Here is a 24,903-nt window from a genome sequence, read left to right as displayed (position 1 = left end):
AAAAGCTGCTCCACTGCATTCCTTGTGTGTGTGTGTGTGTGTGTGTGTGTGTGTGTGTGTGTGTGTGTGTGTGTGTGTGTGTGTGTGTGTGACGTTGATGGCTTGTCTGGAGTGAATTGTTTGTATTTGTCAGCTGCATTTGTAACCTGCATTGCTAAGCTGTTTCTCTGACGAGTGGCTGGCTGCAGTCCAGGGCACTTAAGATGAGGCGAAGGTCAAAGGTCACAGATGTGCAAGTGAGTGCGTGTTGATGAGGATCTGAATCCCTTAAGAAAACAATAGTGGACATACTGGGCAGGTTCGCGTCCTACCAGCACAGCCTGGAGGCACCGCCTCTGTGTGCAGACTCTCCTCATATAGTTTACACCCAGGTCAGAGCAGCGCAGGAACAGTCTGACCGACTGTTTATGCAGAAAGCCTGAGTCTGAAGACTGGTCTGGGAACAGGCGCTGAATGATGTGTTTTCCTGTTTTAATCTAAGTTGTACCACAAGCTGCAGTTTATTGCTTCTTTATCAAGCCATTGTGTGAATGAATAAGCCATCAATTCAAGAAGGACTTCATCATGTTTATTTAGCTTTTTTTTCTTTTTTTTCTTTTTTTTTTTTTTTTTTTTAAAGTTGCATCTGTTTTCTCTCTCTCACTTTTTTTCGATCATGAGACCAAAAATGTCTGCGGTTTAAATTCAAGAAAAAGAAAAAAAAGAAAAAAAAAGAGGAAAGTTGAGACATAGTGACACTTTCTTGTGAAAGATTATTATTATTCTGTTTGTTTGTTTGTTAGTTTGCATAGCCTGAATGAGGTGTGGTTGCACTGTTTTAACATTGATGCAGCGGGTTTGTATGCTAATGATGAAGACGATTGGAGTCAGTGGCTTTGCCTGTCTGGCTCTGATGAGACACCAGGTACTACATTTTAGTTTTGTATCGGTCATCAACATGTATAATAAAAAACTGCATTCTCTGCTTTATGTAACATTTTGTATAAAGCCCCAGCCAATTAAATGACTTTGAAAGAATGTACAACATAAAATAAAAAAGAGAAAGAAAGAAACCTCAAAATCCAGCCTCTGTGTGTGTGTGTGTGTGTGTGTGCGTGCGTGTGTGCGTGTATGTTGTACGCACTGTTATGAAATTAAAGTAATGCACCTTGTTTTACCGACGGTGGTTTTTTGTTTTGTTTGTTTTTGTTTCGTTTTTGGTTTGGTTTGGTTTGGTTTGGTTTGGTTTGGTTTTTCAACTCAAACTGGTTTGATTGCCTATTTTAGACAGATTCAAATAAAGCTTTCGTTGGACACGTGTTATCTTCTCACACTGACTCATGAACCTCATCAATTGTGCAATTTTTTTTTTTTTTTTTAAACAGAAATAATGAGTACATGCAAGTCCCTTCCTCCTTCCCTCCCTTGTGTGTCAGATGCCACAGAGCTCATCATGTCTTAAAATATTTACCTCCAGGCTTCTCACTGGCCATCGTACCACCTACAAATCTGTGAGCATGGAGTCCAACAGAACTGACATTGAAAAACAAAAAAAAACAAACAGTTCAGAAGAGTCAGACCAAGTCGTCATTTCACATCCTTTGACTGAAGAACCTGCTGCTGCTTTTTCCACTCTTCCCTCAGTCTCGCCTTCACCTCATACCTCAGGGGCTGGAGAACCACGCCAAACTTGCCCCGTAGCTCGGGCAACGGCTGCCCGGGCGGCACCTCCAGGGTGAAACGCTGCAGGATCCACGCCAGGAACAGGAAGAGCTCCATCTTCGCCAGGGCTTCGCCCAGACACACCCGCACCCCGGCGCCGAAGGGGAGGTAGCTGGCGGACGGATAGCGCAGGCCGCGGCCCTCCTCGTCCAGGAAACGCCCTGGTCAGGAAATGAAGCACAATACGGCTCTAACTTTATGTAAACAAAGAAAATGTGACCCTGTGTTTACATCACATGGATCACCTTAACTCAGTTATTGATAGTGTTGCATTTAATGTTAATACTATTGTTTTATTGTTGTGTGGTAGTGATTCTCACCAGGGTCAAAGAGTTCTGGATTTTTCCATTCGTTTTCATCATGGTGCAGAGCCCACAGGTTAACGATGACCCTCGCCCCTCTCCGCACGGTGTACTCTCCAATGCTGTGTCAAAGGGCAAACGTTAGAGGTCGTTTGTGTTCAAAAACTAGTCATGCAAAATAATAAGAATGTTAAATATAAAACAGAGGCACCCGTTATCTAGTGTCAGTACTTCTTTGGGGTCTCGGTGCAAGATGTTACAAGGAGCAGTAATGTTCATTCTTGCTTTGGGATCACAAAATTTCAGAGGACCTCCCCAAATTATCCAAATTATCATTATTCAACATGCGGAGACATGAACTTTCTTTCTTTCTCTCTCTCTCTCTCTCTCTCTCTCGTCTTAAAAGTATTGATTTCAAGTAGAGAAGGAAAAAAACACAGCCATTTCAGAAGTCTCCTGTGTAGGTTTTTTTTCCGTCCTGTCGTGTAAGGTGTAAATAGTGACCCTGCCTGGTGTCTTTGAGAGCCACGTGGGGAATCAGAAGAGGAGACACGGGACGGATTCGGAGCACCTCCCTTATGGTCGCCTCCAAATACGGCAGGTTTCCTCTGTCACTGAGCTGGGGGTGTCTGTCCCTCCCAATCTTAATGTCCAGTTCCTCTTGAATCTTTTTCTGCACCTGATCAGTGTGGGCACAGTCAGAGAATTATCAGGGACTTTCTTCCGTAAGATGTACAATAAAGGTAGGTTTTTTTGCTGTCGTATCAGAGAAAAAATTATATTTTAATGTTTAGAAAATCCAGCCACAGAAACACGCACCAAATCATTTGCTCTTAATTTGATTGTAAGACATATATATACATGTTATTTTTCAGCCAGTGAAAATAATCAGTGTACTGGAATGTGTCATGTTTGATTTACCTGAGGATAGTGAATTAGATAAGCAATGGACCATTTCAGGACAGTAGTGGTTGTCTCTACGCCTGCTCCAAAGATATCTCCCACCGTCATGAGCAGGTGGTCATCGGTCAGACCCACACCCTGGGTGCTGGTGTTATTATTCTCTGAGCTGCGTTTGGCCCTAAGCAGCGCATCCAGCAGATCCCGCTGAATGTTATCGCTGTAGTCCGCCTGCAGGGGCCGACAAAGCTCACTCAGAAAGCCACAGCGACAAACAGCATGAGATGATTCACGACAGAACCAAACAGTGAATCTAGAATTCCCACCGAACGGCTCTGGAATATCAATACACAGAAAACTACACTCAAGACTGTAAACAATGTAAATGTTTGTTTTTACCTTGTGCTCCTCATACTTCTTTTGAAGTAATCTGTCTCTGATTGAAACACACTGCTTCAAGATTCTTAGGTCTTCATTAGGAAATATCTGATACAACCAAAAAAAAAAAATGGAGAGACAAAGTTGCTACTATGCACTACAGAGCTGACTCTTCTGAAAGTGTGAAGAGAAAGTACAAGGTCTGTGTTAAAGGGTTTGTTATACCTGCAGCCAGGGGAAGATATCCACCAAACTGTCCTTTGCAACCGTGTCCACGATGCCCTGGCTGTACTGAAGCATAGACTCAAACTCAGCATCCCCACGTTTGTAGGAGGAGCTGAAACACAGGGAGCAGACAACGTTTGTGACCGCCCGGGTCAGCTCTGGAGCCAGATCTACAGCTGTGCTCTGCATCTCAGTCAGAACTTCACACATCGAGCTGGCCTCTCTGGAGACTGGGGACACAGAGAGAGAGAGGGAGAGAGGGATAGGAGAGAAAGAGGGGGAAAGAGATAGGATGGACAGACAGAGGGAGGGGAGGGAGAGGGAGAGAGAGAGAGAGGCAGAGAGAGAGAGAAGAAGAGACAGAGAGATGGATGTAAGTCCCATGATAAAATGAATTTATTACAAATCCAAAGCCCCATAAACTTTAATTTGCTGTTTAAAAGAATAGACCAGCATGAATTTCACCACACTTGCTGTTTAAAAGAATAGACCAGCATGAATTTCACCACATTGTCTGACACTCACTTATCTCCTCGATCGAGGCAGCCCCTTCTCCAAACATGCACAGGGCTCCATGCACCACTTTCCTGTGGAACTTCCATGTGACACTGTAGTCTCCAAAGGCTATGTCCTTCCCATCCCGGGTCAACAGGTCTGTGGTAACCTTCAACACAGGAAGTAGACTGATTGATTTTTTTTTCACAACACACATACGGTAAACGTCTGCAAATCACTTCATCAGAAGCCTGGACCATTGTCACTCTCGTGAAAACCTAACACAAGGTTGTCTTTAGTGTCAGAGGTGTTTTCTAAAAGATGAAGGAAATCACTCACAGTGCGGGGTCTCCCAGCAAAGGTCTTGCCTTTTTTCAGCAGGACCTCTCTGGCGTGGAGGTGGTTGTTGATGATGAGGACGTTATGGGAGCCCATTTTCAGGGAGTAAATATCTCCGTATTTCTTCTGCAGCTGCTGGAAGAAGATGTGAGGAGGGCTGTCACTGTGCAGACTGAGAATGCTCCCGATGATGGGAAGAGCAGGCAGACTCGGAGGGCTCCTGTCGACCGCCAGAAAGCCGCGTATTTTTCTCCTCAGATAGAACCAGATGACAGTCACTGCTGAGAACACACACGCGCCGATAAGCCATGCCATTCTGTGAGGGACATGTAGGGCCCAGGACTTCAGGAGCGTTTTTATTTAACACCGTGTCTGTGTCTGTCTGTCTGAGGCTCCAGCGCATCATTGTCCGTGTGATCAAACAGACACTGGATTTTATCCCCTCTCCTTCAATGCCAGCCCCTTGACCCCAGATACTTCCACCCTACTTATCTTTAACGGTTCAGCCGGTGCCAGTTTAAACAAAGGTCAAGAAAGGATCCAGGATTGCATTTGAACAGAGAGATATACATAGATGTCTATTCTTCCATAAGCATTTTCATTTGTAATAATTTTATTATTGTCGTTCTTTATTGATTGAGAGCATGCATTGTCCTTCTTTCTTTCTTTCTTTCTTTCTTTCTTTCTTTCTGTGTTTTGGTTATGCTATATATTAATTTAATTTAGGTGGATAACGCATTTAATGCATTTCTACTATAGATTCGTTTGTGCAAACGTCTATAACCTTAATCATTTGTGCAGCGCTCAAGAGGAGTTTCAAAAGAGCGAACATTTGACACCCTAACAGAAAATACATAGCGCACACATATAAAGACACGTACAGGGGCTTTTTTCTAATTAGCTTCATCACTCAATTTGAGGCGTTGTGTTGCTTCTTAGACGTCCTTTACGCTACATAGTCGTTAGTTTTATTTTCAATACTGTAGGCCTTCTGTAACGATCTAAAGAGTGAAAAAATAATCGGGATATTCGTGTGCTTGTGTGAGATATACATTTTCGCGTTGTCTATTCCGAAATACGTCTACAATTTGTCCCTCGTACTCTGCCGTAGTAAACATAGCAGCAATGTCTTCCTCAGACTCTCAGCCCAGGTTCGGCCAGTCAGTTAAGGGTCTTTTGTCTGATAAAGTGGGTTCTTGTAGCGGAGATGTTATTGCCCTTACCCGTCAAGTTTTAAAAGGATCACGCAGTCAAGAGGTAAAAAGGAAAGCCATGACAACAGGCCTGTTCTGTTCTTTAATACTCTCTAGCCTGATTGCTAGCTTGCTAGCTTGTTAGATGTCATTGTGGGCACTATGCTTGGAGACAACAGTACATCCCGTGACCAGCTTAATTTTTTATGAATTAAAACAGTGTGAAGTACATCCCCGTTGTGTCTCAGACAGTGTGGTTTGATTGCGTAAAGAGAATATTATCCTTTTTCAGAATTTGTTGCAAGGTAACTTTCTCTTCATCCCGCAAGCTAGAATAATATAAGATAACTAAGTATTTGAAGCCTACCGGTCAAACCGGTGTTACTCGTTCATCCAATTATTAAACTGAATAAGCCAACGTTATAATCTCGCGAACTGAAGTTTTGTCTTTTTCAGCTACTCGGTCAAGCAGCCAGAAATATGGTTATTCAGGAGGACGCTATTCTGCATTCAGAAGACGTGAGTGTTATTTATGTAATTTGTATGTACGACATTTAAGTGTGCAAAACTAGTTTATTGTAGGCGATTAACTGAAACCTTTCATTTAAGAAACGTCATCATTGTGTTGCAGAGTCTAAGGAAAATGTCCATAATTACCACTCATTTGCAATATCAGTAAGTAGCATCTGTCCACTTTTTTAACATTGCACACCTATGTAAGAGTATAATATAAAATGGTTCATTATGACTCCCTATAAATCATAAAATATCAAATATAGCACTATAGTGTCACATTTTTACTTTTTCTTTTCTTTTCTTTTCTTTTCTTTTCTTTTCTAGACAGGAAGCGATACAAAAGAAGTAAGTCAAAATATCGTTTGTGGTTGGCGTTTAGAGTGGCGGTTTCGCATTATTGTGAGAAACTCCACGCCAAAACATCTGATACCCGTATCTTCTCTTCACAGTGTGGAGCACTCGAAAAACCTTCAGGATCAACTCAGACACTTACTCAAATGATACGGCAGCTACACAGTATTGAGAATCTCACCTGATAATTCTACTAACCTGGTAATGCTCATGCCAAACCCTGGAAAGCTTCCATTGTTCTGCCACCCATAAGAAAAGGCTACATAGTCCCAGGCCACAGCGTGGATGTTTTTTTCTGTGTCGCAGCTTGTCTCTCAGCACTCACTGCAAAAACTAAAAAGCCAATGCGGAAGGTCCCTATGGTATCTTGTAGACTCTCAAACATTCATAGAGACTTGTACATTTGAAGTGACATCTGGCCATGCGTTTTTATGTGCACTTGTAGGATTCATGTTTTTGCATATTTCTTCTTGTGTTAGCAGTTTTGACCACCTCGTTCATTCTAATGTGTAACCTTACAGTAAGATACAGGGAGGTATAACCTTACAGTAACTTGTAAATGTTACTATAGGTGATGTTTGTGATAGATCTGTTTTACAGTTCTGTGCAGAGTGAACTGAAATACCTAACAAGTGAAACATTCCTAATGGTAAAAATGTTTCATGTGACAAATCAACTAGGAAATTTGTTTTGTTTTGTGTGCTGTGTGTGACACGTCCATGTAACAGTTCAAGGGAATATCAAAATGTCTAGAGATTGATTTCGCTCTGAAAAAGAAAATATTAATTTGTGTGATTTTTCTTAATATATGTATATATATATATATATATATGAAAACTAATAAATGAATAATCTTTGTTTGTATCGGCCCTTTTTTAATGTGCTTCTGTACGGGGCTGCAGGTTTTTGGGGTTTTTTTTTTCATTTTGGGATCCTCTGAAAGTCAGCGAGGAAAGTGTGTGTGTAAGTGGTTCGTGTCTGGGAGAGCTACCACATCAGTTAAAGCATATATGGAAAGTACAGGGTTGAATAATGACAACTACACCCACATTCAGTATCTCCAGTTTGTGCCCAAGGCCAAGCAGATGGCTGTCCTTGAGGATAACCTTGAACACATTCTCAGGACATTTTGGATTCCAGCGCAAGGTTTTCACTTGAGTCAGTAGTTTATTTTTGAACGAAAAATTAAGACTCAACCAGCGGTAATGCATCACGCACGTCAAGAGAGGTTTGGAATGTTCAGCTGCCTACAGCTGAAAAAAAGGAATTAATACTGTCAAGTGTATTCATATTGATCAGCAACAGCTGTGTCTCCATGCGTCTGTCTGTGGCATGGAAAATACAGGATCAGATAGAGTTCTTTTTTAACGATTCATTTTACATGTTGTCCACTTAAAAGCCAAACCATGATTAAATATGGCATGTGTTTCCTTTTTTTTTTGCGTGGTTGGCCATACATCAATTCTTTGACAGGGTGTAATAGGACAGTTACGTAATAAAGAGTTAGGTCCTTGGTTTTGGAGGATGTTATAATCTGCGTTCTACACGTTGCTTTTGGTTGTTAAGTTCTCTACCTTTGCTGTATGGTAATCACAAATGCACAATGGAACTTAAAGCTGTTGTCTCGTGTCAGCTTAGCCATGTACGTTTTGTATGTATTCATAATGTCAGGTGCTTTTAGAGGTGTGCTTAAATTGGTAAATGTAAATTTAAACAGGTGATGATTTCCTGTAGTAACTGTAATACAGCGCCGCTCACGCCTGGCTCCTCGGCTCAGGTAAACCTGCACAAATAAAATCATATAAAGATGAAAGATCCAGATCCAGCCAAGATCCAGAGCCTTGAGCTGAGTGCAGCATTCCTCCAAAAGCCACTGGAACACCCATCTTATCAGCCATCAAGGTCTCAGTGGAGACATTCCTCCAGGTGAAGCTGTGCAGATGGAAACCCGACTGAAGATGAAATAAGAAACCCTACCGGTCTGAGCAACAGTACTGTCTCTCTCTCTCTCTCTCTCTCTCTCTCTGTCTCTGTCTCTCTCTCTCTCTCTCTCTCTGTCTCTCTCTCTCTCTGTCTCTGTCTCTCTCTCTCTCTCTGTCTCTCTCTCTCTCTGTCTCTCTCTCTCTCTCTCTGTCTCTGTCTCTCTCTCTCTCTCTCTCTCTCTCTGTCTCTCTCTCTTTCTGTCTCTCTCTCTCTGTCTCTCTCTCTCTGGCTCTCTGTCTCTCTCTCTCTCTCTCTGTCTCTCTCTCTCTCTCTCTGTCTCTCTCCCTCTCTCTTTCTCTCTCTCTGTCTCTCTGTCTGTCTTTCTCTCTCTCTCTCTCTCTCTCTGTCTTTCTCTCTCTCTTTCTCTCTCTCTCTCTCTCTCTCTCTCTCTCTCTCTCTCACACACACACTCTCTCTCTCTCTCTCTCTCTCTGTCTCTCTCTCTCTCTCTCTGTCTCTCTCCCTCTCTCTTTCTCTCTCTCTCTCTCTCTGTCTGTCTTTCTCTCTCTCTCTCTCTCTCTCTGTCTTTCTCTCTCTCTCTCTCTCTCTCTCTCTTTCTCTCTCTCTCTCTCTCTCTCTCTCTCTCTCACACACACACTCTCTCTCTTTCTCTCTCTCTCTCTCTCTCTCTCTCTCTCACACACACACTCTCTCTCTCTCTCTCTGTCTTTCTCTCTCTCTCTCTCTCTCTCTCTCTCTCTCTCTCTCTCTCTCTCACACACACACTCTCTCTCTCTCTGTCTCTCTGTCTCTCTCTCTCTCTCTCTCTCACACCATTAGAAACACTGGGGATTATGTCGGTAAGTGTTGCGCAATCTCCCCCAGACTTCATTCTCTCTCTGTGCTTCTGACACACATAAATAAAAAAAAAAAACTCTTTTCTTTTTTGTTTGGATTATTACTGTTCCCTCCAGGCTTCATGAAAACATTGTTTGTTACTTCTCAAAAAGAGACCGAGATAAAAGAGCCAGTGTCATTGGACGTGAATGCATTCCCTGAAGACGTGTCTAAGCCCCTGAAGGCCATTTGAAACATAGCCATACAGTGGTCATCAGTGATCCTGTTTGAATTTGCATAGTTTGTGTGAAATGAGGAGTATTTTGGACTGGTGTGAGGCTCATTCGTTATGATAAAGCGTTTTGGCTCCATCTAGAGGCTGGAGAATAAAATCAGTTTTTCCAGTGTCACAAAAATATTCTGTATGAAAGATGTCTTTTATTCCACACGTTCAACCCGACTTCTGTTTTCATGTCTACCTCTTATGTACATAAGAAATCAAGTTAATTTACACTCAGAAGCAAGTCGTATATGTTCTTTTAACACCGCATACAAAATCAAAAATAAAATTCTTCTTTTTTTTTTCTTCTTGTTCTTCTATCAAAATTTAAACTCCGACTACAGCTTTTAAATGATAATCATGCTTCCTCTAACAGTGGATTATGTTGCTTATGGTTTTCTGATAGTCCTATTCATTTTCTAAGATATTAAGAGTCTTATACCAAACAATGGTATCAACTTACACTGGTGGAAGTTTAAGAAATGACTTTTTCCTGAACATCACCGCTCTTGTCGGCTGACGTCACATTGCCCAGTGCACCTCAGTCTGCAGTCAGACTGGTCCAGTCGGCACAAGCAGTGCTTTGACTCAGAGCCCTTCGCTGTGTTTTTACTGCAAAACTACCCAGTCCCCCAGTTCCCTTTGGCTCTTTAACTCAACCCCCATTCCCTCCTCTGTCTGTCTGCCCCTCCATCTGCCACCTGTTTTAATCCTGTACATGGGTTTTAAATATACTCCTCTTAACGCTTTCTACAAAATACCAGCCATCTCTTTTCTACACTTTTACTTGTCCATTCGCCCATATTAGCAATCTATTAAAGAAGCAATGTTCACAAATGAATATATTATTGCAATTGTTAACACCTTTATTCACTCACTAGATGCCTCACAACTGCATACAAACTGTTATCCTTTTTCTAGTGTTTGATGGATCCTCTCATTCCTCTATCAATCTTCCCTCAAGCATTTCACCTGCACGCTCTACCCAAAGCACAGATTTATTGCAAAAGTGAATCTAAAATCCCCTTATTTCTCTTCTCTCGTTTAGAATTTGATCCATCTCTCTGCTAAATAACCATTACTTACAAATACATCTATTACTACAATTACTCTACCATTACTACTATTACTGTTAGCGTTACTATGCTGTCTATAAACGTTTTATGACGCAGTCTAATCTGTGTTTACTGTTAAGCATTAGCTACTGTTTGCATTTTATGCAACAGAGTCATTTCACATGTCTTTTCTATATTTCTGCTTATTCACGAGTTATAAACATAACTCTTACTACCGGTATTAAGGTAAAAAAAAGACCTGTGTGCTAGTGCTTATTACTACAAAACCGTTTTCCCTACTTATTACGATGAAGCACAAATGCGTCGAAAACACGTTTTGTACTACGGCTTAAAAACAAACCAAACCAACCAACCAAACAAACAAACAAAACTGAAGTTATAAATTAAAATCTAATCATGAGTAAGCACATAGCAGTACGGAATGTCTGAAAATTGCAGACAAGAACAAACTGACATCAAAATGAAAAAAAATCTTACTGGCAAAACAGATTTTAATAAAAAATGCATTAACAGCTATGGACTCAACAAAACAGTAGGCACAAACCGGAGAAATGCCACTGTGAATCCTGTTATGTGATTGTAATTAAGACATACATCAGAGAAATTCCAGCAACGAACACAATCAAATTCAAATCTAAATTCCTGAGGGTTGCAGATATCTCCCCACGAGACTAAATCAATCTTCGTCCGCTCGCGCATCTGCCAGCTGTTTAAAGAGCAGCGTGATATTATAGGCTGTTGAAAACCGCTCCCAGCTTTAAAGACCTCCCTTTTTGTCACTGGTTGGTCGCTTGAAAACTTCTAAGCGCCAATCATTGTAGTAGGACGGCTCACTACGTCTTTTCTTTAAACAGTTATTCGCCGAACCAAACAATAAAGCCCACCTTTATTTGAATCGCTCGTTGGATTGGACAGAGAGAATGCCTATCAGGGTACATCTGGGACAACACGAGTTTTGTACAGACCGCGCTGATGTGTCACCGCGGTGCGGAGGTAGTGACAGGGTGAGTTATGCAAGCCTTAATACTTGATGTACGACCGGCATCAGCAAAGATGAAGGAGGACTCAGATTCAGTCTAACAGTCACATCCCTTTTTCATTCAGTAAAGTCTGCCCATTGTCAACATGGCAGAGCAATCGGCTGCAGTGCCCACTTCTAATATGGCGGCGCTTAGCCCGGCTAGATCATTGACTGTTATTTTCTTAATTGTAAGCGGTTGTCTTGTTGGGTATGTGGATGGCAAGGGAGACGGTGAAGAGACTGTTATCATAGGTATTAGACTAGAGGACAGTGACGAAGTGTCTTACATGGATGAAGGCTATTTGCGAGTTAGCGAGCGATCTCGAGTCAAGTTGCGGGTATATGGGCAAAACATTAACAACGAGACGTGGTCCAAGATCGCCTTCACTGAACACAAGCGAACAAGTGTCACTGGCGACGCCAACACTTCATCGGGGGAGAGCCACAAGCATGGGGAAACGTCCAACTCCCATCCGTGTGGCATCCGATCATCTGACATTATAATTCTTCCCAATGTCATAGTGAACAGAAAAACGTCGGGAATTATTGAGATTGACGTGAAGCCCCTGCGGAAAACGGAAAAGAGTAAAGTTTATTACCTATGCATTGCCACAGCAACTCCTCCCTCAGCTGGGACGCAGGACGCGTGGTCCGAGAGCACCTGGATCTACCATGACGGACATGACACGAAAGTTCTTGTAGTCGAGGAGAAAAAGTTCCTGCTACCTTTCTGGTTGCAGGTGATTTTTATAGCGATGCTGCTGTGTCTGTCAGGGATGTTCAGTGGGCTGAATTTAGGACTGATGGCTCTGGATCCCATGGAACTCCGGATTGTTCAAAACTGCGGGACAGAGAAGGAGAGAAATTATGCAAAGAAGATCGAGCCTGTTCGGAGTCAGGGAAATTACCTGCTTTGCTCACTTCTTTTGGGAAATGTCCTAGTTAACACTACGTTGACTATACTGCTGGATGACATTGCTGGATCTGGTCTAATTGCAGTTGTGGTGTCCACCATTGGCATAGTGATATTTGGTGAAATAGTTCCGCAGGCGATCTGTTCCAGACACGGCCTCGCTGTTGGTGCAAATACTATATTCCTTACCAAATTTTTCATGATACTTACATTTCCAGCTTCTTATCCTGTGAGTAAACTTTTAGATCATGTATTAGGACAAGAGATCGGAACCGTTTACAACCGAGAGAAGCTCCTGGAGATGTTACGAGTCACAGATCCATATAATGACTTAGTCAAAGAAGAACTCAACATCATTCAGGGCGCTTTAGAATTAAGGACCAAAACTGTCGAAGACGTCATGACGCCTCTGCGAGACTGTTTCATGATCACCGGAGACGCTATCCTCGACTTCAACACCATGTCTGAGATTATGGAAAGCGGTTACACGCGCATTCCGGTATTCGAGGGAGAGAGGAGCAACATCGTGGACCTGCTGTTTGTCAAAGACCTGGCGTTCGTAGATCCGGATGACTGTACGCCGCTGAAAACCATCACCAAGTTCTACAGTCACCCCCTGCATTTCGTCTTCAATGACACCAAACTGGATGCGATGCTAGAGGAGTTCAAAAAGGGTAACACACGTTTTATTCTAGACCACTCATATGTCTGTTCAGGGATAACATCTTGTTAAATATTTATCGCTGCTTTTCGACTCCCTCACAGTGCTGTATCTCTTTCAGACATTTCAGGTAAGATATTAAATCGCATCAAGCACTTCGGTTTCCTTTCATATGTTTTCACTACTCCAGCAGGAGTTATCTCTATAATACTACTGGCCAGGGAAGGTCCATCTGTCACACATATATAGCAGATGTCTGGAAATTTTGACCTCTTTTTAAAAAAAATTTTGTTTAATGATCTGTTTACATCTAGCACATCCTGGACACCCAGTTGAGAGTACGGTGAAATATATTGAATTGTGCTGATAATGTGTGTGAGTGGTGATGTTTCATATCCGCCCTTTGTGTGCCTCAGACATGTGGAAATTGCTTACAAAAGAATCAGATGTACCAACACGTGGCTATGTGATATACTGAATATGTGCCAATCAGACAGAAGTGAACTCTTAAACCGGGACTTTGAGTACACACACACACACACACACACAGACACACACACACAGTAGTCTGCAGTTCTGTGGTTGGATGCTTGGGCAGGGGTTGTAATGTATAACTGTTTTTGTAGTTCAATATGTGGTCTTATGTGCTTCATTCCACATAACGGCTTTCCAGAGCTTTGATCAAAGCAGTTATTACACAACACGTGTCAATAAAAGAATGCCGTATAGAGTGCTTTATGGTTTTATGGTCGCCACTGAACGATAGCCTTCTCAGAACGACCCAGAAAGGGCATGTTTCTTACACGGTGAAGTGCTGATGTTTTTCAGCAGGGTCAGAGGTCATGACTAATCCGTTGAATTTGTGGCTCTGGGTCACAGTTCAATCCAGTCCGGACAGTGACTGACAATCCGTCATTGTTTACACGAAACCGATATGAAGTGGACAGTGTCTATATTAGGAGCTCGGCGTATGGCCCACGCTGCCAGTTAGCTTAGTGACACTTACGCTCAGGAGGTCTCTAAAGTTTCCCATCCAGTATCAGGAGGGTGAAGAGAGACTAGACATACAAACAAGACTGACTGTTTGTAATTTCTAACTGTCATTAAAGGGTCTGTGTTGAAGCTGATGCAGGATTAGACTCTGGAGAGCCATGTGAAGCAGGGTGTTCTTTTATGGACCAGCTGAATGCATCACTGATACACTCTGTTCCATAACCCCAGCACATGCGTGGGGCACGCATATCTGAACTTCAATCACATGTCAGTTTGGGAAATAGTCTATAACTCTTCTGTGGACGATAAACTTTTTTTTTTTTTTTTTGGTGGACGATGTCACATTTCCTTCGTAGCGTTCTGAGCCGTTCAAACACGGTTTGACGTCTGTCCTGGGATCGCCGGTACCCGAGAGAGAGAGAGGGAGCTTTTCCACTCAAAAAAAAAAAAAAAAAGCCTGACATTCCACAAATTGTGGCTCAACAGGAAATGGACTTAAAGAGATTTGGGGCAACAATTGAGATGTGTGCATTGAACAGTGTCTAGCATGAGTCCTTTGACAAAGCCTGTCTTACAAGGCCCCCACATCTCCTATTCAGAAGGACTTAGTATCACCCACATGTGCAATCCTCCCTCTGTTTTTGTTTTGATGCAGAATAGTTTTCAACCCCATGTTTACTCCAAACAAAAACCAATGAGCTTGGTAAAAAAAAAAAAAGCATGTTTTTGTTTTTTGTTTGTTTGTTTTGTTTTGTTTTTTGTTTTTTTCTCAGAGCGCCTCAGGCAAGCCTCTGTCTCTCTTAAAGAAACAGAACTCTATTTAAATGCTTCGCCCCCCCCCCCCCCCCCAATCCAAATATGTTTTTAAATTGTCAGAATACAGGGCGATCTCTGAAACATATTTAAAAACTCTACTGTGGGACCAGTGCACTGCTATGTTACCGTTGGTTACTGTGTCCTTTGTCACTCAAGCAGATTTGGGTTGTAGTCTTTGTTAAAGAAAAAAAAAAAACACTCTCTTTCCAGGAATGACAAGTATTTGCTTGTGTGGGAATGTTTAATCCTCATCGGAGAGGTATGGAATGCATAGGGTTAATAGTTATTTGTGTTTGAAAAGCCAGGCACATTCAGCAGCGTTGACACGAGTCATGTTGTAATTGAGTTAAACATTGTTTTCCCGTAAAGTCTATTTCGCGGTTATTATGCAATAAGAGTGGAGCTGGCGATACATTTGTAAAGCGGGCTTTTTTTTTTTCTCTCTCTCTCTCTCCTTTAATGGTCGGAAAGTTTCCCTCTATTAGAAACTCTAAGCCGTTCTGAAAGCCGGTGAGCAATGAGGTGTCGTCGAAGCGTGGGTCATTATCTGTTGATTGTATCTATAATGGTGTCGGGGGGGGGGGGACCAGTATTTTGGTGTGTGTTTTCCACAACAGACGCACGCACACACAGGCTCACATCTGGTTGTGAAAGTGCACCTTTAGATGCACTAATGGTCATGTACTGCAGGGTGTCCAGGCTAAAGCCGCCTGTCAGTGTTTAGGAATAACAGGCACTGGTATTTGGGCAGCAGTTTGAGTTCTCCCAGTATCAGCTCCACTAAATTCATTTACTCTGCTGGTTTCTCATTCAGTCAAACACAGTACTGGAGGTCCAGGGAATCGGCTTGGCCACTCAGACTTCAGTAGTAGCTTTAAGGTAGAGCTCATTGTTTTCATTGTGGTGTTAGCAAAGATTGTGTTAACCTGCTTGGCCGAGAGCATCCACAACTCCAGGTATTCCTCACTCAGGCTGACGTTTAGCACTCCTGTCAAAAGAGTTACCCCCCCCCCCCCACACACACACACACACACACGCACACATACACACACACACACACACACACACACACACACACACACAGACACATACACACACACACATGCACGCACACACATACACACACACATACACACACAGACACACACTTAGTCTGGGAAAACCGGTGCCCGTAATCCCTGAGGTGGGTGTTTACTCAGTTAGATGACGCAGAGCGGGTGAGTAATGTGAACATTTCAGCCGTACTAAGGGTACACTCTCTTATTTTATCATTTTAAATCTCTGTTGCATGTTTTACTCTGATTATTTGTCATAGGACATGTATGCGAAACCTCACATAGATATAAAATGAGCAGGTGTCCAGACTGGAGAACATCTTTAGTAATATGAAGATGTTACTTATAATGAGGCAAGAATACAGCTTTTCTCTCATGCTTGAATAAACGTGTGTGTGTGTGTTTGTGTGTGTGTGTGTGTGTGTGTGTGTGTGTGTATGTGTGTGTGTGTATGTATGTATCTGTGTGCAACCTAAATTGTATCCAGACATGTACAAAGGCCTTGAACTCTTAACCTCTAACCATTAATCTTTGCTGTGGGTTGAGTTGTTCGTTTATTGTTGCCATAAGACTAATGCGCAGAATAACGTCTCTGAGTCCTTGGGGGGGGGGGGGGGGGCTACGTTTTTTTTTTAAAGACGTGACACGTTTCCCATCGCCTAACTCTATGTGTGTGACAGTAGAAAATACAGCAAGGAGGCTTCACAGACGTTTACCACACACAGTTATACCGGCTATTTATAGGGAGATTCCATAATGGAAAAAAATCTGACAAAAATCCCTTCCCATCCCATAAATAAGATGGGAATGGAAGAACGTGTGTGTGTGTGTGTGTGTGTGTGTGTGTGTGTGTGTGTGTGTGTGGTCTGTGAGGATCTACTGTGAGATTGTGGTTGTTTCTGGGGGAAGTCTAAAAACTGGATTGTGTATAATGATACACGTCAACCTACCTCCACAAACTAACAACATGACCCTTGAGAACCAAGACAATGAAAAGATGAGGGACAACATTATGATTATTAAAGTAGAATATTAAAACTGTAGATACAACAGATCTTTGAATTCTGGGTCTCACACTGATATTGGGCCCGACACTGTGCAAGACCTAAAGTGAGCTAATCTAGTGATGCCTATGTTTCCCTGGTGATGTCTGTCATCACAAATTAAGGAATGCATTTTTTTTTCTCTTGAGTCTTGAGATGTTCGTGGGTGTACGTGCTAATCTCTGGGGATTAAGCACTGTGATTCAGTGTGGTTAGCTCGGTCGTCAGTAACCGTAAATCCTCTTGTGAAGAACCTGTAATAAGATGTTTGGTCAGGGTTTCCGGCAGACACAAGGTGAAACATTTGGAAGGATGAGATGGTCCTCAGAGCTCAGTCCAGTTACCGACACGGGAGTACGTTTGGAAAGACGCGTGAAGTGTTGAAACGTTCGACTGAAGAGTAAACTAGACACGTCTCATGTCTTTAATGATCGTGTGGAAGTTCAGCAGAAACTGACAACGTTTTAACTGTTTGCTGTTTCTCCCTCGGTCTTAGCGGGACTTAAAGACTTTCTGTAGAGCAGTGTGGGCATTTCCTGGAACATAAGAACAATGGTTGCACTTCACGAGGCGCTGTGGTGTGTACCTGCTCGGTCAGGGCAGACCCGGTTAATGTCCGCTCTGAGCCAGCCCTTGTTCCATATTCCTCACAAACGAAACCCAAAGCTTCCATAAGGTCAAACCGTTGTCAGTATGAGAAATGCTGGTTCTTAAAAAGGACCCATTGAGATTTTAAACAAAGAGATGCTGTTAAAGACTTTCCATGTACAGAAAAAAAAAAAACACTCTCCTTTTCTGTACCTTGCCATTAGCCTTTCAGCCAAGCCCCCCCCCCCCCCCCCCCCCCCACTCCCTTAAAAATATGTAAAACTGTCTCTAACTCCTGTGAGTTGGAGAGATGAAAAGGACATGGGTTTGTGTATGTTTTGCAGTTCAGAGAACAAGGGGGAAAAAACGACAGTGTGATTAATAAATGGATGTGTTTCGGGAGAGTTATTGTGAGACACTCCGAGCACTCTGTTGTCCTGCCGACGAGCATCATTCAACTGGAGTGGAAACTTCATTTTTCGGGTCTAATATTAGCTCCGGCCCTGGAAAATTCCTTTTAAATGATCACTAGCTGAGAAACAGGAAAAGAATTTTCTTTAACGTTTTGGTTGACAGTGCTAGGCAGGAATTTTTGAAGCAGCTTATCAAAAGGGGGCCCTGGGAAACCAGATGTGGAAGCATGGGAGATTTGCTAAGAAAACGCGACAGATTGTCGTCTGATGAACTCCAAGAGGCTCATGTTTGAACAGTTTCTCTCTTGTTATTGTCAAATATATCCCTTCTGGTAATTCAGTGCCAGAAGATGATTTCAGTACGCAGCTATGAGGAATTTGTTGTGAAACAACAGAATGTTTCTTGAGGGAATATTAGGACTTATATAGTAGCAGGCAGATTTGGGTGGGTTGACATGTGTAAGAATTTTGCCCTGACCACATTACCAGTTCAAGTTGAGTCTCAAGATTTTGTAATCCAACAGACGAAATGTAACTTTTTTTTTTTTTTCATGTAACATTGTGTATTTTGTGACATTAAAACATTATGACATTGTAACATTGTAAAAGTGTTACATTGTTACTTTGTAACATTCTGTTTGTACTGGCAGGTAAATCACATCTTGCCATTGTCCAGAGAGTGAACAATGAAGGAGAGGGAGACCCTTTCTATGAGGTTTTGGGCATCGTCACTCTGGAAGACGTCATTGAGGAGATTATCAAATCTGAGATCCTGGACGAGACAGATTTGTATAGTAAGTTTCATCGATGTGACTGTAGTAACATTCAGTTTTAAGTGCCATGACTTTTCAACGGGTAAATGACTGTCAGTTCTCTATGGGAGTTTAGACGTAATTAAAAATATTGATATTTGCAAGACCGTAATCCATATCTGATGTTTCTGTAACTTGACATGTCCTCTCTATTGTTTGCCCATCGTAAGCTGACAATAAGACAAAAAAAAAGATCGCTCACCGGGAGAGGAAGCAGGACTTCTCAGCTTTCAAACCCACAGATAACCAGCTGAAGGTCAAAATATCACCCCAGCTTCTGCTTGCAACCCTGCGTTTCCTAGCAACTGGTAACTGTGTGTGCAGCATGTCTCTACATTGTGCTTTGTGTGTGTGTGTGTGTGTGTGTTTGTGTCAGTCAGTATTAGCTAATAAGACCAAATCATGTAATGTCTTGTAAAAGCTTTAACGGAGGACTAATCACAGACTGCAGTTTGTCTCTTCTGTGTGCTTTTCTCTTTTTCTCAGTCTTCTCTCTCTGTCTTTTTGTCCTCTGTAGAAGTGGAGCCCTTTGGTCCAGTCCAAATGTCAGAGAAGATCCTCCTGCGTCTGCTTAAACATCCTCACGTCATCCAGGAGCTCAAGTATGACGACAAGAACAAGAAAACGCTAGAACACTACCTTTTCCACCGCAACAAACCCGTGGACTACTTCATCCTAATCCTCCAGGTCGAGAATCTCTCCGGGAACTGATCCACAGATAATCCACACTGTATCAAACTTTTCTGTTGAATTCTCACTCCGATAATTCCACAGATGATCCACACCGTATCAAGCCTTTCTGATGAATTCTCACTCCGATAATTCCACAGATAATCCACACTGTATCAAATTTTTCTGTTGAATTCTCACTCCGATAATTCCACAGATAATCCATACTGTATCAAACTTTTCTGTTGAATTCTCACTCCGATAATTCCACAGATAATCCACACTGTATCCAGCCTTTCTGATGAATTCTCACTCTGATAATTCCACAGATAATCCACGCTCTGTCAAACCTCTCTGTTGAATTCTCACTCTGATAATTCCACAGATAAGGTTTCCAATGAAAGCCAGATAATATGTACAGTTAGGTGAACTTTACAGCTAGATGAACTGAACAGCTGCCGTGAACTTTATACTTACGTAAACTGTCAAACTCAATAAACTCTATACTCTGATTAACAGGCCTAATCCAGCAACCCCCATAAACTCATGAAAAAAAAAAAATCCATACTATAGTAACTGTTTAGACAAAACATTGGCGTGTGTCCTCAGGCAGTATATTGCAACAGTGCTGGTGTTTGCAAAGTTACATGATGGCAGGACAATGGTAGGGGTATAGTGAAGTGGGTTAGTTTAAGGTGACTTAATGAATTTAAATAAAGAGTTTGAGTTTTACACAGCCCATAGGAATGGCTCCGGTTTTCCCTGGCATTCTGCCAGAGTCCAGTCCTCAGGTAACATTTGGTTATAATGGAGCCTTATTTATTGTGAAGAAACACACATCCGTGACAAATAGGAACTTAATCTAAAACTGACCCGATTTAATTATTACACACAATACGTTTCAGTGCCACCGCATGAAACTCACAAAATTATTTTGTCATAAAATATTAGTTTGTCAGGCAAGAGCAATGACAGATTTAGTTGTCCTGTTAAATGTAGCCAATACGTGATACTCTGGTCACAGCGGTCCTGGTGCGACAGTGTTTGTGTCAAAGGGTAGACTTGATGTTACACACGGCAGCAGACTAAAACCGACATGTGTGCCCAATGTTATTTCAAAATTCTTATCTCAAAGCGTTGTTTCAGCTCGGCAACACATGATCAGTCATTATCTGTCAGTCACCAGATCCACCCTCTGATATTTTAGCGTCGTATTTTGTGGAGCTGGACACATTTCGGCGGCTCTTTAGGGTGCCGTCATGCAAGCCATCTGGAAAACAGTCACCACCGTTAAAAGAGCTAGCATCCGTTAGCTAAGCTATGTTCACTGTCGGTGTTGAAAGCCTCTCTACAGAGCGTCCCTGCAGACTGACAAATGGTCTTTTAACCGAATTCAGACGATCCGAAATAGAACGTCTTTCTCGTGACGTTAAGAACTGTCATGTGAGCGTCCTCTGGAGATCTACACGGGTGTTTTACTGGGTCATTCAGAAACCAGTGACGGAGACGTCACATTCTCTGACCCCCCTACCAAACACACACACACACACATTCATTCACAGTGACGTTGTCATTGATCAGAGCCTCTGTTTTTCGTTGACCCCCCAGGGGAAGGTGGAGGTGGAGGCAGGGAAAGAGGGAATGAAATTTGAAGCCGGAGCGTTTTCCTATTACGGCATAATGGCCCTCACCTCCTCACCAGGTCTGTGTCATGAGCCACACACACACACACACACACACACACACACAGAGTTCTCTGCTCTGTCTGTCTTATTCTGTGAAGTGAAAATGAGTGAATGCCTAGTTTGTGATCTCTAGCTGTTAATACATTCATATGTTTACTCCGTTGATGTGCTCTCATTCTCTGTCTGTTTGGAGATTTTTCTGAGATCTGACTGTAATTTCTCTGAATTCGGTGCTGATTCAGTAATCTCAATGCTTACGTTTCTTTTTGTTTTTAGTCGTACTTAATGTCATGACTGCTACTGCTTCTTCTCTTCCCAACTCTCTCCTTCATCCTTCTCTCTCTCTCTCTCTCTCTCTCTCTCTCCAGTTCCTCTCTCCTTGTCTCGAACCTTTGTTGTCAGCAGAGCAGAATCACTAGCAGGATCTCCAGGTACTACACTCTTTCTCCTTTCCCCCCTCCCCTCTGTGTCCTCCTCTTTCTCCCCACTGAAAACAAGCACATGTGGGACTGAATGCGTGAGGTGTGTAGCCCCTTCACAGCCACCCACCAGCTCATTTTTCTTTTTTTCTTTCTTTTGCATATTGAGTAATGAATAGTTTATCTGTGTGTGGGAGCGTTAGAGAATGCACAATCACAACTTCCACTTTTCTGACGTTTGTACGTTTGTCCATTAACTCTTTGCTGCCCATTGGCTGAGCAGGTACGATCATTAAGAAGGAAATGTTATTGATAATGTTTTGGGATCGTTCATGGAATGTGCAGTTGAGGTATATTCTCAAACCTGTTGTTTGTAAATGTGTAGTTAACGTGAAGTAAATGTGTAGTGAATGTGGAGTAAATGTGGAGTGAATGTGGAGTAAATATATAGTAAATGTGGAGTTAATGTAGAGTAAATGTTTAGTGAATGTGGAGTTAATGTGGAGTAAATATATAGTAAATGTGTTGTGAATGTGGAGTAAATATATAGTAAATCTTTAGTAAATGTGGAGTTAATGTGGAGTAAATATATAGTAAATGTGTAGTGAATGTGGAGTAAATATATAGTAAATGTGCAGTGAATGTGGAGTAAATATATAGTAAATCTTTAGTAAATGTGGAGTAAATATATAGTAAATGTGGAGTTAATGTGGAGTAAATATATAGTAAATGTGGAGTTAATGTGGAGTAAATATATAGTAAATATATAGTAAATGTGGAGTAAATGTTTAATGTTTGTAGTCTCATTTGTCAGTCTTGTTAAGGGAAGGCGCCTGAAGAAACTTTTGTTCTGAGAATGAGGTGTCGTAAACAAAAAATGGCTCCACACCAACAACCATTGAATTTACTTTTTAAATTACAAGCAAAGCCTGAAGGAAAATGATTTTTACTATAAATATATTTGGTGTCCTGAAAAGCAATCAGTCCTGATGAGTCCTCTCTGTATCTCTTAACTGTTCATACTGCTCTGAAATATATATATAGTATGTATGTATGTATGTATATGTATATATACACACAAACACACATAGACATACATATATATATATATATCTATATCTATATCTATATCTATGTATGCCTGTTTACAGACATGTGAGGCTGGGATTATATACATTCCAGAGAAAAAACTGCAGTAATACCACCCTGCGGACACTAGCTTTGATCTATGTCTTTAAACAGAGGACGACTTAATCTTGCTTTAATTAAAAAGTCTACAGTGTGAGAAAATTCACAATCCTTCCTTCATTCCGATTTCAAAAGTAGAAATGTATCTATAAAAAAATCGGGGCTTTCACATTTCACATTACAGGCCCTCCTGTAGCAGATTGGTCCTTTTTTTTTTAAACCTGTTTGTTTGTTTTGCCTGACACATTTTCAGTCCTGGTTTGCGAACGAAACAGAAGAGAGATGTTTGTTCAGTTAGCCGCGCCCTGTGGCCACAGATAAGTCTGAGGAGATGTTTTGAGAGAAACTGGGGCTACCGGCTGCACCGTAGCCTCCACTGGATTCTAAATGGCAATGAATGAGCCGTACGCTGGCACAACAAATAAACACATAAACAATAATAGGTTACATTGTCACGTCAGGAGCTAAATGCCTGGTTTAGAATCACTACCTGAGATTCAGCCTGTGATCCACCACCCTGTAGACTGGCCTCCCACATGTACTGCAATGTAACAGCATCTAATACGTCATGCAAATTACAGAGGACATTAAAGAACACATGTGACAACATGCTTACGAACACACGTGTTTCCTCCTTATGTGCAGTTGTGAATGAATCCACGCACATGCATTCCTGTGATTGAGTGCACACCTTAGTTATGCGGTTATGAAGAAGAGTGTTGTGATTTCGGGATCGCTTGTTGCTGTTTGTTGAAAGATGCACCACAATTGAAGAGGACTGTGTTTTTTTTTTTTGTTTGTTTGTTTTTTTTTACTTCTGTTTTCCACGCAGAAAACAAGTCGCCTCCGCGTCCGTTTGGACTGAACCACTCGGACTCGTTGAACCGGAGCGACCGGATCGATCGGATCGACGCGGTCACGCCCACTCTGGGCAGCAGTAACAATCAGCTGAACGCGTTCCTGCAGGTCTACGTCCCAGACTACTCCGTCAGAGCCGCCTCGGACCTGCTCTACGTCAAGGTGTGGATCTCCACCCGTCTGTCTTAGTCTCTCATTTCACCCCTCCAGCCCTGTCCCTACACCCCTACAGAACAGGGCCAAGTCCACCGTGTGGAATCACTACATCGCACAAAACAAAACTAGAAAAACATGCGAAATGTATGAGAGTGGTCGTGCAAATGAATCAAACCAGGTCATAGGTCAGAGCGTCAGTGCAATCTGTATGTCAGACTGTGGAAAAAAAACATATTTTGACATACTCTTCCTCTTCGTCCTCCTCTTTCTCTTTCTCTCTCTCTCTCTCTTCCTTTCTCTTTCTCTCTCTCTCTCTCTCTCTCTCTCTCTCTCTCTTTCTCTTTCTCTCTCTCTCTCTCTCTCTCTCTCTCTCTCTCTTTCTCTTTCTCTCTCTCTCTCTCTCTCTCTCTCTCTCTCTTTCTCTTTCTCTTTCTCTTTCTCTTTCCCTCTCTCTGTCAGGTCACACGGCAGCAGTACCAGAATGCGGTGATGGCGTCTCGCATGGATAAGACCCCCCAGTCGTCAGACGGAGAGTTCACCAAGATGGAGCTGACGCTGACGGAGCACGCAGATGGAGCAGTGGAGGAATCCACCACCCTCCTGATCCAGCAGCACAACAACACGACCACGCACAGAGCCAACCACACAGCTCACGGCGACGGAGCCATTTAAGCGCCTCCGACAGAGAAAGGGAAGACAAGACGAAGGAAGGGGGCGGAGAAATGAGCGGCACAACGCGCGTCTCTGTTCACCTGCTGCATCGGGAGGAGGAGAAGAAAAACGGCTTTCGTCTTTTAATGGGTAACGGTCCCTGCAAGGGATAAAACAGGCAACTTTTTCCACATTACTATTACACGGTTCACTTGAGGCGAACTGAAGCACTGCGAAAGACTACAAGTCCCAGCATGCCTGTTCTAATGACCTCCAAAGCACTAGAGGGAATGGATTAGTCAGGGACCAAGCCACCTCTCCCTCTCCCTCTCTCTCTCTCTCTCTCTCTCTCTCTCTCTCTCGCACTGACTCACTCCCTCTCTCCGCCTCTCTGGAGCAGACAGGCACACACTGACACACCTTTCACACACACACACACACACACA

At 42.4% G+C, this 24,903-nt stretch overlaps 3 protein-coding genes across 4 annotated transcripts; 2 read left to right on the top strand and 1 right to left on the bottom strand.

The window, feature by feature from the left end:
- Positions 1-1,566: 1,566 nt before the first annotated feature.
- cyp17a1 (cytochrome P450, family 17, subfamily A, polypeptide 1) lies at positions 1,567-4,655 on the bottom strand. Its single transcript, XM_030772432.1, has 8 exons — positions 4,341-4,655; positions 4,032-4,170; positions 3,507-3,736; positions 3,303-3,389; positions 2,925-3,134; positions 2,513-2,682; positions 2,022-2,125; positions 1,567-1,862 (listed from the first exon to the last, which is right to left on the bottom strand). Exons 1-8 carry the CDS (start codon positions 4,653-4,655, stop codon positions 1,567-1,569), a joined length of 1,551 nt encoding a protein of 516 aa, XP_030628292.1.
- An 807-nt stretch (positions 4,656-5,462) lies between these two features.
- On the top strand, positions 5,463-7,116 carry borcs7 (BLOC-1 related complex subunit 7). The gene is made up of 5 exons (XM_030772726.1): positions 5,463-5,597; positions 5,990-6,052; positions 6,165-6,208; positions 6,374-6,394; positions 6,499-7,116. Exons 1-5 carry the CDS (start codon positions 5,466-5,468, stop codon positions 6,548-6,550), a joined length of 312 nt encoding a protein of 103 aa, XP_030628586.1. The 5' UTR covers positions 5,463-5,465; the 3' UTR covers positions 6,551-7,116.
- A 4,525-nt stretch (positions 7,117-11,641) lies between these two features.
- Positions 11,642-24,478, top strand: cnnm2a (cyclin and CBS domain divalent metal cation transport mediator 2a). Of its 2 annotated transcripts, XM_030771620.1 has the most exons (8): positions 11,642-13,124; positions 18,670-18,813; positions 19,002-19,139; positions 19,349-19,518; positions 21,109-21,202; positions 21,554-21,616; positions 23,625-23,812; positions 24,266-24,478. In XM_030771620.1, exons 1-8 carry the CDS (start codon positions 11,642-11,644, stop codon positions 24,476-24,478), a joined length of 2,493 nt encoding a protein of 830 aa, XP_030627480.1. The 2 variants fall into 2 exon arrangements, with proteins under 2 accessions (XP_030627480.1, XP_030627481.1); XM_030771621.1 differs by lacking the exon at positions 21,554-21,616.
- Positions 24,479-24,903: the final 425 nt, after the last annotated feature.

Source organism: Chanos chanos, chromosome 4, assembly GCF_902362185.1.
Source record: "Chanos chanos chromosome 4, fChaCha1.1, whole genome shotgun sequence".
Classification (NCBI taxonomy): Eukaryota; Metazoa; Chordata; class Actinopteri; order Gonorynchiformes; family Chanidae; genus Chanos; species Chanos chanos.
The sequence above is the reverse complement of the archived record's forward strand: the minus strand, read 5'-3'. Positions and strand labels throughout refer to the sequence as shown.

Coding starts and splice junctions, on each gene's coding strand:
- borcs7 (XM_030772726.1), top strand. CDS start 5,466: ATGTCTTCCTCAGACTCTCAGCCCAGGTTCGGCCAGTCAGTTAAGGGT. Junction 6,209..6,373: donor ACCACTCATTTGCAATATCA/GTAAGTAGCATC, acceptor TTTCTTTTCTAG/ACAGGAAGCGATACAAAAGA. Junction 6,395..6,498: donor CAGGAAGCGATACAAAAGAA/GTAAGTCAAAAT, acceptor TTCTCTTCACAG/TGTGGAGCACTCGAAAAACC.
- cyp17a1 (XM_030772432.1), bottom strand. CDS start 4,655: ATGGCATGGCTTATCGGCGCGTGTGTGTTCTCAGCAGTGACTGTCATC. Junction 3,135..3,302: donor AGAAGTATGAGGAGCACAAG/GTAAAAACAAAC, acceptor CGGCCCCTGCAG/GCGGACTACAGCGATAACAT. Junction 2,126..2,512: donor GTGGCTCTCAAAGACACCAG/GCAGGGTCACTA, acceptor CCTTTGACACAG/CATTGGAGAGTACACCGTGC.
- cnnm2a (XM_030771620.1), top strand. CDS start 11,642: ATGGCAGAGCAATCGGCTGCAGTGCCCACTTCTAATATGGCGGCGCTT. Junction 13,125..18,669: donor GCTAGAGGAGTTCAAAAAGG/GTAACACACGTT, acceptor TTGTACTGGCAG/GTAAATCACATCTTGCCATT. Junction 21,203..21,553: donor GGCCCTCACCTCCTCACCAG/GTCTGTGTCATG, acceptor CTCTCTCTCCAG/TTCCTCTCTCCTTGTCTCGA.